General features: G+C 41.1%; 1 protein-coding gene across 1 annotated transcript; it reads right to left on the reverse strand.

Moving 5' to 3' along the window:
• Positions 1–2,740: 2,740 nt before the first annotated feature.
• Positions 2,741–3,495, reverse strand: LOC127302742 (em protein CS41). The gene is made up of 2 exons (XM_051333316.1): positions 3,289–3,495; positions 2,741–3,198 (listed from the first exon to the last, which is right to left on the reverse strand). The coding sequence occupies exons 1-2, from the start codon at positions 3,407–3,409 to the stop codon at positions 3,026–3,028; spliced, it is 294 nt and encodes a 97-aa protein (XP_051189276.1). The 5' UTR covers positions 3,410–3,495; the 3' UTR covers positions 2,741–3,025.
• Positions 3,496–11,356: the final 7,861 nt, after the last annotated feature.

The raw sequence follows: 11,356 nt of genomic DNA on the forward strand, positions 1-11,356 counted from the left end.
AACATTTAACTGTGCCACCTTGGAATGTAATCAGGAAGAAACTTTAGCACATCTATTCTGGAGCTGCCTTTTGCACAATCATGTTGGGCTCTGGTTTGCCCCCAAGTCCTAAATCAACAATCAGTTCTGGAGGCACTCTATGAAATAAAAGATCACTTATCTACTCCTTTTGCAGTAGAGATCATCATTCTTGCAGCATGGGCCATTTGGATTATTAGAAACAGAAAGATTTTTGAAGATCAGATTCCTTCCTTAGGTGCTTGGAAGGCAGTTTTCAGACAGGAACTCACTCTTTTATCTTTCAGAATGAAGAAAAAACATGCTGCTGCATACAAAGCTTGGCTAGACACTTTCCTTTCTTCTCTAGTTTAGATTTCTTTTACTTTTTCTTTTCTCTTTTCCTGTACACCTTGTACAGTTTGTAGGCTTTTTTAGTAGCTTTGTAACTTTGTAAATATTTTTCCTTTAATAATAAAAATTGCAGTGGGGTTTTACCCCACTGTTTTACCTTCAAAAAAAAATGGGTGAGCAGGCCCAACCTACCAAACATGTGGTAAATCTCAGCTCAACTTGTATAAGGTCAGATTATCTCAGGTGGGAAAGTCATTCTGTGATGATCCAATCTACCAAACACACCCTAAATGAGTGGTCTCGTGCTTGACGGTAAAGTTATGGTTAAAAAGATTGGTTGTGTTTTCTTAGGCAGAGATGCCCAAGGGTGAATCGAAAGATGGTGGTGTCCATAGCATAGTGCGGATGAGAAAGATTTGGTTATAATGCAACACAATAACCTTTGATCGGAAAAGCACCGCACTCTTGTAGGCGGTTTCGAAAGCAATCAACAAGTTTGCCCTCTGGGAGGCTGCCAAGCATGGAGCGAAGAATCCAGAGTAGTCTTGTTGTTAGTTTCTCTGGATCTTAAATTCATTGCGAGTGTAAAATTATTTTTAAGTATTTCTTAATGTAACCGTTCAATAGAATGCATGAGGCTTGATATAAATACGGGGGTTCCTTATTTATCTTATTGAAGCTTCATGGATACTCCATCTTATATTTTAGATGCATCATGTGTATCCTAATAATTATTGGCAAACGTATATATATTTGAGAGTAGAGTAGTATTGGATGCAATTAGATGGCCTTTTTAAATCCATGTGTGTGAACCTCATAGCAATCCTTCGACATGTCCGAAGCGACCAAGTCCCCCACCTCAACAAAGGTTGACACTCCTAATCTGCTTTCTCTCTCTCCCAACTTTTTCCTTAGGTCAGCCTCCATGCTTTGAGAGAAGTTAGCTCTTAAGTCACTCCTTTTGGTGGACATAAGACGACCAAGTTGAGCGCCAACCTTGCTTAAGTATGGCCGATGATGCGTAATTAACCTTCCAAAGCAGATCTCCTCACTTGTTCCAGTGATCTAGGGAAAATATCAAAGCGGTTCAAACTTGGTGGCAGCATGGTCGATAGGATGAGGCACGTCGTGTGATAAATGAAAGTGTTGAGTTGTCATCGTACATGACGATAGTTCTACAGTTATGAAAGGGGAATGGTATGTTTGGTTGGGTAAAGTGTTTATCGCACTTAGACAACTTGGAGCTCTATCTTAAGTGTACCAATGAGTATATCTTAGTAAATAAGAGATATTAACTTGGCTCCGTTCTTTCCCTAGAAAAAACCTGGCTTAGTTTTTCCTATGTATATGCAATTAAATTATACTCCTTGCATTTCATAATTCGTGTGGTAGTTTTAGTTTAAATTTAAACTAAAAATACAATAAAATTATGGAACGTGAGAAGTACTTTTGTCAAGTACATTTCATACAAAGAGAATCTTAATATTTCACCAATACATGCATTTTCGTGTACTTTATTATGTTTTCATGTACATGGATTAAAAACTTTGAATAATTCTTAGCAACGCACGTGTATTCAACTAGTTTATAGCAAATATGACAACGTGGCTTAAACATAAAAAGGAATTGCTGCTGATTTGCAGCAACCGTTCAGCAAAAACCGTTGAAAATTCCATAAAAAATTAAAAATTAAAAATCATGTGTTTGTAGCAATAAAAAAGTGGTTAACCAACAATTAACTTCCTATATATTAAATTGTAATAAAATCACGAACTATTTCTTCAACAAAATATCATGTGTTTGCAGCATTTTAAAAAGCATTTTGCAGCATTTTAAAAAGCATGTAGACGTCATCGAAAAATTCGAGAAAGCACACAACTTGTAGTAAACCTTGCAACATTTGTCATCTGTTGTCCCAACAAAACACATACAAGTTTTTACGTTCTAAAATAACTTGTGTGACATTTGAAATCTTGAGGAATTCACAAACATATGGAAAACATTGCAACATCTCCCGTGTCTTCTCACTACATAACTTATACGTGGTCGTTACAAAATAAAAAAAAAATGTATGAAACATCGAAAACTTAGGTTTCTCACTTCATAACTTATACGTGGTCGTTACAAAATTAAAAAATGTACGCATCGCGGTCAGAAAATAGATGACCCAATTTTATTTTTTTTGGTATGAAGGGACTTTCTATCGTAATACGTAAAACAACGGTTATTATGTGGATGATTATTATGTGATGGGAATCCGATGCGGTGTCCGCTAGAAATGCTCTAGCTAGCTGTAGAGTCTCACAGAGCAGAGCATACGGCTTGCTACTGCGAGCGTTGAGTGGCGTGTGCATTTCAGACTTCAAGTATTGCCAGAAGAGACAGTTCGAACATGGAACACCCGCATGGAAGAGATTCAGATTATTGATTAAGCACGGACGCACTACATTACAGGTGAGTAGCAAGCTGATAGGAGTACTTGCTAGGCACGACACAACAGGGACACCTAAAAAGCACACATGATCACATTAAGTATGATCGGCTACATGCGTGCTCAACGTCAGGAGCTGACCGACATTATTCAGTACAGTAGCAGACACAACCAGAAGACATAACAACTAACAGCCAACTACGAAGAGACATCAGCAGTCAGCTTGCTAGTACCTACAAGGCACTAAAACATCGGAGGCTTGGTCTTGTACTTGGACTCGTCGATGTCGATGCCCTCCTTGGCGGCGCGCTCGCCACCGGACTCGTCGTTGGTGCTCAGGCCGCCCTTGCGCCCCATCTCGCTGTACCCTTCCTCCCCTATCTGCTCCTTCCGAGTCTGCCCGCCGCGGCTGCGCCCTGCACAAATACATGCGTGTTACAGCAATGATCCACAGCTAAAATACTTGCGACACACATGTTGCGCGAGAACTATGTACATATACGAACCTTCGGCGAGTTTCTCCTGCGCCTCGTAGCTCTTCCCGCCGGTGCCGCCGGGGACGACGGTCTGCCCCTCGCGGGCCAGGCTGTCCAGCTCCGACCTCCCCTTCTCCTGACCGGACGCCATTGCTTCCTGAAACTAACTGGGACTGACTGGAGTAGAGTTCGTACGTATGAGTAGTCTATGCAATGCAACTGCTCGTGTGCTTTTGATGGTGAGGGTGGATGAGGTAAGCGTCGCAGTTTTATAGCGTGCGAGGGGCGGTGCTCGAGAGGCATGGAGGCGGCACGTGTGCGCCGACGCGGACGTCCGCCGGCCCATCTCGTCGTCCCTGCTGTGGAGGCACGTGTTCGGCAAAGGCCTGGGGGACGACGCGTCATGACTCATGACTCATGAGCGTGTGCTTGGGCTCGTGTGGCCGAGAATCTGCTGGCTTTGCATTGTGGACGCGTGCGAAGTTTTGCGCCTTTTTACTCTAACACATGCTCTATGTATGTTCTCCCTCTGGTTTTCTTTAACCGACGCGGCATATACAAGTACGTAGGCTATTACCTCTTCACAACTCGCGTCAATTTATTTAGATCAGAGGAAGTAACAGTGATCAGTTTCTTCATGGGGGTTTTCTCACCATCAAAAAAGATACTTGCTACCAAGCTCTTGTACCTCGACAACATTATTTGGATCATTACTCTCCAAGACAAAGGGATATTCCCGGAAGGTAGGCCAAACAGTACATTGACCATTTCCTTGTAGAAAATATTAATTTTGGTTCTATGCTTGAAACAGCCGCCACCATAAGGAATGTGATCCACAATCCATTGTGTTAGATGAATATGAATAATCGGGTAGCCATGAATAAAATGTGTATCAAACAGAAAAATCATGGAAAATAGTAAAAGGCTATAGCCGTATAGGACCTTACATATTTAATGCACCTAGTTATACAAAGGCCGCTAAATGCAGACAATACTACAATATACCGAAACATTCACAAAATAAAACCTATACACGATAATCATGAAATACATTGGCTCATTCATTAGGATTAAAAATTCTGATGCAAACCAACAAAAGAAGAAAGTGTATCAGCAAAACACATAAAAAAAGCTCCCCCTCATGTTAGCAGCAAATACACTACTAGTTAAAAATCAGGAGAAATGCACTCTCCACTAGTGCTGTGTTTGGTTGCAATGAATTCGGCTCTGAATTGAATTGGGAATGGAAAACCAAATCAACCAATTCAATTCAATACCACAAATGATGTTTGGATGCGTGTGGTATTCAGCTATAGAATTCAGGTTTCAATGGAATACCAAATGCTGTTTGGATGTCACATGTGTGGAAATGAGAGTATTTTTGACTTTGAATAAAATAACCTCTGTAATATAAATGAAAATAGACCCAAAAGCAAATTTAATTCCAGCTTTTAGGTACCAGAGTGTGTAAGATCACACACAGTGTCAAAAGCAAAGTTGTTCATGTTAGAATTTTGCATCCAACGATACCCTACACGACCACTTTGGTTCAGCCTAACTCCCAGGAACGCGAGATGAGATAACATCGCAATGCAACTGAATAGTTTACTGACTGGCGGTTCAGGTTTCGATCTCACGAATCCATACAACAATCACATAAAAAGATAGGCACATCGGTTATACGCTCACTAACAAAACTGTTATCTGATAACTTAAGATCAGGTTGCCTAGATGGCAAGCAAATCTCCCCGCTTCATCGCCAAAGCACAAGACAGCAACAGCTAGAACTGGGACTTGTCAAGGCTGTCAAAGTAGCAATGGTCCATGGCGGCTTTAGCTGAGATCCTATTTGCTGGATCAAACTGAATCATTTTCCTTGGCGGGGAGCACGCTGCCGCCCGAGCTGCGCACGCCGCCGCTCCACTAGCTAGGGTTCCACGGGGAGGGCGCAGCGAGGGGGAACGGGACGACGGGTGATAACCCAAAAGTATAGGGGATCGCAGCAGTCTTCGCGGGTAGTAAAACCCAATTTATTGATTCGACACAAGGGGAGACAAAGAATACTTGAAAGCCTTAACAGCGGAGTTGTCAATTCAGCTGCACCTGGAAACAGACTTGCTCGCAAGAGTTTATCAGTAGTAACAGTTTTATGGCAGTAGCAGTAGTGAAATAACGATGCGAGTAACACAGACAGCAGTAGTAATTATAGTAAACAGCAGGATTAAAATACTGTAGGCACGGGGACGGATAACGGGCGTTGCATGGATGAGAGAAACTCATGTAACAATCATAGCAGGGCATTTGCAGATAATAATAAAACGGTGTCCAAGTACAAAGCAATCAATAGGCATGTGTTCCATATATAGTCGTACGTGCTCGCAATGAGAAACTTGCACAACATCTTTTGTCCTACCAGCCGGTGGCAGCCGGGCCTCAAGGGAATCTACTGGATATTAAGGTACTCATTTTAATAGAGTACCGGAGCAAAGCATTAACACTCCGTGAACACATGTGATCCTCACATCACTACCATCCCCTCCGGTTGTCCCAATTTCTGTCACTTCGGGGCCATTGGTTCCGGACAGCGATATGTGTATACAACTTGCAGGTAAGATCATAAAACAATGAATATCATGATGAAACAATAATATGTTCAGATCTGAGATCATGGCACTCGGGCCCTAGTGACAAGCATTAAGCATAACAAGTTGCAACAATATCATCAAAGTACCAATTACGGACACTAGGCACTATGCCCTAACAATCTTATGCTATTACATGACCAATCTCATCCAATCCCTACCATCCCCTTCAGCCTACAGCGGGGAAATTACTCACACATGGATGGGGGAAACATGGCTGGTCGATGGAGAGGCGTCGGTGGTGATGATGGCGATGATTGATACGTCTCCGACGTATCGATAATTTCTTATGTTCCATGCCACATTATTGATGATATCTACATGTTTTATGCATATTTTATGTCATATTTATGCATTTTCCGGCACTAACCTATTAACGAGATGCCGAAGAGCCAGTTGCTGTTCTCTACTGTTTTTGGTTTCAGAAATCCTAGTAAGGAAATATTCTCGGAATTGGACGAAATCAACGCCCAGGGGCCTATTTTCACACGAAGCTTCCAGACGACCGAAGAAGATACGAAGTGGGGCCACGAGCTGGCGACACACTAGGGCGGCGCGGCCCAGCCCTTGGCCGCGCCGGCCTGTTGTGTGGGCCCTCGTGCGGCCCCCTGACCTATCTCCTCCGCCTACTTATAGCCTTCGTCGCGAAACCCCCAGTACCGAGAGCCACGATACGGAAAACCTTCCAGAGACGCCGCCGCCTCCAATCCCATCTCGGGGGATTCAGGAGATCGCCTCCGGCACCCTGCCGGAGAGGGGAATCATCTCCCGGAGGACTCTTCACCGCCATGGTCGCCTCCGGAGTGATGAGTGAGTAGTTCACCCCTGGACTATGGGTCCATAGCAGTAGCTAGATGGTCGTCTTCTCCTCATTATGCTTCATTGTCGGGTCTTGTGAGCTGCCTAACATGATCAAGATCATCTATCTGTAATGCTATATGTTGTGTTTGTTGGGATCCGATGGATAGAGAATACTATGTTATGTTGATTATCAATCTATTACCTATGTGTTGTTTATGATCTTGCATGCTCTCCGTTATTAGTAGAGGCTCTGGCCAAGTTTTTTACTCTTAACTCCAAGAGGGAGTATTTATACTCGATAGTGGGTTCATGCCTCCATTAAATCTGGGACAGTGACAGAAAGTTCTAAGGTTGTGGATGTGCTGTTGCCACTAGGGATAAAACATTGATGCTATGTCCGAGGATGTAGTTATTGATTAGATTACGCACCATACTTAATGCAATTGTTTATTGTTTTCAACTTAATACTGGAAGGGGTTCGGATGATAACCTGAAGGTGGACTTTTTAGGCATAGATGCATGCTGGATAGCGGTCTATGTACTTTGTCGTAATGCCCAATTAAATCTCACAATATTCATCATATCATGTATGTGCATTGTCATGCCCTCTCTATTTGTCAATTGCCCAACTGTAATTTGTTCACCCAACATGCTATTTATCTTATGGGAGAGACACCACTAGTGAACTGTGGACCCCGGTCCATTCTTTTAATCGAATACAATCTACTGCAATACTCGTTCTACTGTTCTCTGCAAACAATCATCATCCACACTATACATCTAATCCTTTGTTACAGCAAGCCGGTGAGATTGACAACCTCACTGTTTCGTTTGGGCAAAGTACTTTGGTTGTGTTGTGCAGGTTCCACGTTGGCGCCGGAATTCCTGGTGTTGCGCCGCACTACATCTCGCCGCCATCAACCTTCAACGTGCTTCTTGGCTCCTACTGGTTCGATAAATCTTGGTTTCTTACTGAGGGAAAACTTGCCGTTGTACGCATCACACCTTCCTCTTGGGGTTCCCAACGGACGCGTGATGTATGCGTATCAAGCTCTTTTTCTGGCGCCGTTGCCAGGGAGATCAAGACACGCTGCAAGGGGAGTCTCCACATCCAATCTCTTTACTTTGTTTTTGTCTTGCTTTATTTTATTTACTACTTTGTTTGCTGCACTAAATCAAAATACAAAAAAATTATTTGCTAGTTTTACTTTATTTGCTATCTTGTTTGCTATATTAAAAACACAAAAAAAATTAGTTACTTGCATTTGCTTTATCTAGTTTGCTTTATTTACTATTGCTAAAATGAGTAATCCTGAAGTTGAAGTTCGTTCGTTTAAGCAACAAGGGGGAGAATGTTTAAAAGATGCTTGGTATAGGATTAGTGATGCCCATAATAGGTGCACTAAGAAACACTCCACCACTATCCTACTCAGGAATTTTTTATGTTGGTATCTCTAGCTGGAATAGGTATGTTCTTGATTGTCTCGCGGGAGGTAACTTCCTAGGTACTCCTGCTTTAGAAGCTAGTTGTATTATTGAAAGTTTATTTGGAATACCACCTGTTAATGAAGTTAAAATTGAAACCTCTCTTGAAGATGTCATGAAAAAGTTGGAAACCATAGAGCAAAACCTTCCAAGTATTGATACTACTTTGGGAGCATTACTTGATAGCACTGATAAACTTGATAAATCTCTAGGTGGAATTAATGAGAGAATCGCCATCTTAGAATCTTGTGCTATTCATGATAATCAAACCCAAAGGATTAGTGAACTTGAAGAGGCTATGGGAACATTGGGTTCGACCTTTTCATCTATAAAGTTTAGAGAGAAAGCTTATGTGGGGAAGGAGCAAAAGTTCATGTATGTCTCTAAGGGGCCTAAACCAAAAAGCTATTATAGGCCTAAAATTGATAAAGCTCTTAAAACCACTATAGATAAGGGATCATCTAAGATACCCAATGGGACAAATTGTGAAAATTATGATGTTGATGCTTCGTCTCTTGATAATACTTGATACACACTTTCTGCGCCTAGCTGAAAGGCGTTAAAGAAAAGCGCTTATGGGAGACAACCCATGTTTTTACTACTGCACTTTTATTTTATATTTGAGTCTTGGAAGTTGTTACTACTGTAGCAACCTCTCCTTATCTTAGTTTTGTGCATTGTTGTGCCAAGTAAAGTCGTTGATAGTAAGGTTCATACTAGATTTGGATTACTGCGCAGAAACAGATTTCTTTGCTGTCACAGGTAACTCAGAAAATTATGCCAATTTACGTGAGTGATCCTCAGATATGTACGCAACTTTCATTCAATTTGAGAATTTTCATTTGAGCAAGTCTGGTGCCTCTTAGAAATTCGTCTTTACGAACTGTTCTGTTTTGACAGATTCTGCCTTTTATTTCGCATTGCCTGTTTTGCTATGCTTGATGGATTTTTCGATTCCATTGACTTTCAGTAGCTTTGTGCAATGTCCGGAAGTGTTAAGAATGATTGTGTCACCTCTGAACATGTAAATTTTGATTGTGCACTAACCCTCTAATGAGTTGTTTTGAGTTTGGTGTGGAGGAAGTTTTCAAGGATCAAGAGAGGGAGATGATACAATATGATCAAGGAGAGTGAAAGCTCTAAGCTTGGGGATGCCCCGGTGGTTCACCCCTGCATATTTCAAGAAGACTCAAGCGTCTAAGCTTGGGGATGCCCAAGGCATCCCCTTATTCATCGACAACATTATCAGGTTCCTCTAGTGAAACTATATTTTTATTCCATCACATCTTATGTACTTTGCTTGGAGCGTCTGTTTTTGTTTTTTTTGTTTTTGTTTGAATAAAATGGATCCTAGCATTCACTGTGTGGGAGAGAGACACGCTCCGCTGTTGCATATGGACAAATATGTCCTTAGGCTTTACTCATAATATTCATGGCGAAGGTTGAATCTTCTTCGTTAAATTGTTATATGGTTGGAATCGGGAAATGATACATGTAGTAATTGCTAAAATGTCTTGGATAATTTGATACTTGGCAATTGCTGTGCTCATGTTTAAGCTCTTGCATCATATACTTTGCACCTATTAATGAAGAAATACATAGAGCTTGCTAAAATTTGGTTTGCATAATTGGTCTCTCTAAGGTCTAGATAATTTCTAGTATTGAGTTTGAACAACAAGGAAGACGGTGTAGAGTCTTATAATGTTTACAATATGTCTTTTATGTGAGTTTTGCTACACCGGTTCATCCTTGTGTTTGTTTTAAATAAACCTTGCTAGCCTAAACCTTGTATCGAGAGGGAATACTTCTCATGCATCCAAAATCCTTGAGCCAACCACTATGCCATTTGTGTCCACCATACCTACCTACTACATGGTATTTCTCCGCCATTCCAAAGTAAATTGCTTGAGTGCTACCTTTAAAATTTCTATCCTTTACCTTTGCAATATATAGCTCATGGGACAAATAGCCTAAAAACTATTGTGGTATTGAATATGTACTTATGCACTTTATCTCTTATTAAGTTGCTTGTTGTGCGATAACCATGTTCCTGGGGACGCCATCAACTACTCTTTGTTGAATATCATGTGAGTTGCTATGCATGTCCGTCTTGTCTGAAGTAAGGGAGATTTACCGCTAGAATGGTTAGAGCATGCATAATGTTAGAGAAGAACATTGGGCCGCTAACTAAAGCCATGATCCATGGTGGAAGTTTCAGTTTTGGACAAATATCCTCAATCTCATATGAGAAAATTAATAATTGTTGAATGCTTATGCATAAAAGAGGAGTCCATTATCTGTTGTCTATGTTGTCCCGGTATGGATGTCTAAGTTGAGAATAATCAATAGCGAGAAATCCGATGCGAGCTTTCTCCTTAGACCTTTGTACAGGCGGCATAGAGGTACCCCTTTGTGACACTTGGTTAAAACATATGCATTGCGATGATAATCCAGGTAATCCGAGCTAATTAGGACAAGGTGCGGGCACTATTAGTATACTATGCATGAGGCTTGCAACTTGTAGGATATAATTTACATGACACATATGCTTTATTACTACCGTTGACAAAATTGTTTCTTGTTTTCAAAACCAAAGCTCTAGCACAAATATGGCAATCAATGCTTCCCTCTGCGAAGGGCCTTTCTTTTACTTTTATTGTTGAGTCAGTTCACCTATCTCTCTCCACCTCAAGAAGCAAACACTTGTGTGAACTGTGCATTGATTCCTACATACTTGCATATTGTACTTGTTATATTACTTTACATTGACAACTATCCATGAGATATACATGTTACAAGTTGAAAGCAACCGCTGAAACTTCATCTTCCTTTATGTTGCTTCAATGCCTTTACTTTGAAATTATTGCTTTAAGAGTTAACTCTTATGCAAGACTTATTGATGCTTGTCTTGAAGTACTATTCATGAAAAGTCTTTGCTACATGATTCATTTGTTTACTCATGTCATTTACCATTGTTTGGATCGCTGCATTCATTACATATGCTTACAATAGTATGATCAAGGTTATGATGGCATGTCACTACAGAAATTATCTTTGTTATCGTTTACCTGCTCGGGACGAGCAGAAACTAAGCTTGGGGATGCTGATACGTCTCCGACATATCGATAATTTCTTATGTTCCATGCCAAATTATTGATGATATCTACATG

This window comes from Lolium perenne, chromosome 1 (assembly GCF_019359855.2).
Source record: "Lolium perenne isolate Kyuss_39 chromosome 1, Kyuss_2.0, whole genome shotgun sequence".
NCBI lineage: Eukaryota > Viridiplantae > Streptophyta > Magnoliopsida > Poales > Poaceae > Lolium > Lolium perenne.

Excerpts from the sequence above, each read along its gene's own strand:
- LOC127302742 (XM_051333316.1), bottom strand. The coding sequence starts at position 3,409 with ATGGCGTCCGGTCAGGAGAAGGGGAGGTCGGAGCTGGACAGCCTGGCC. Across the intron at positions 3,199-3,288 it reads GCAGGAGAAACTCGCCGAAG|GGCGCAGCCGCGGCGGGCAG; the intron begins GTTCGTATATGT and ends GTATTTGTGCAG.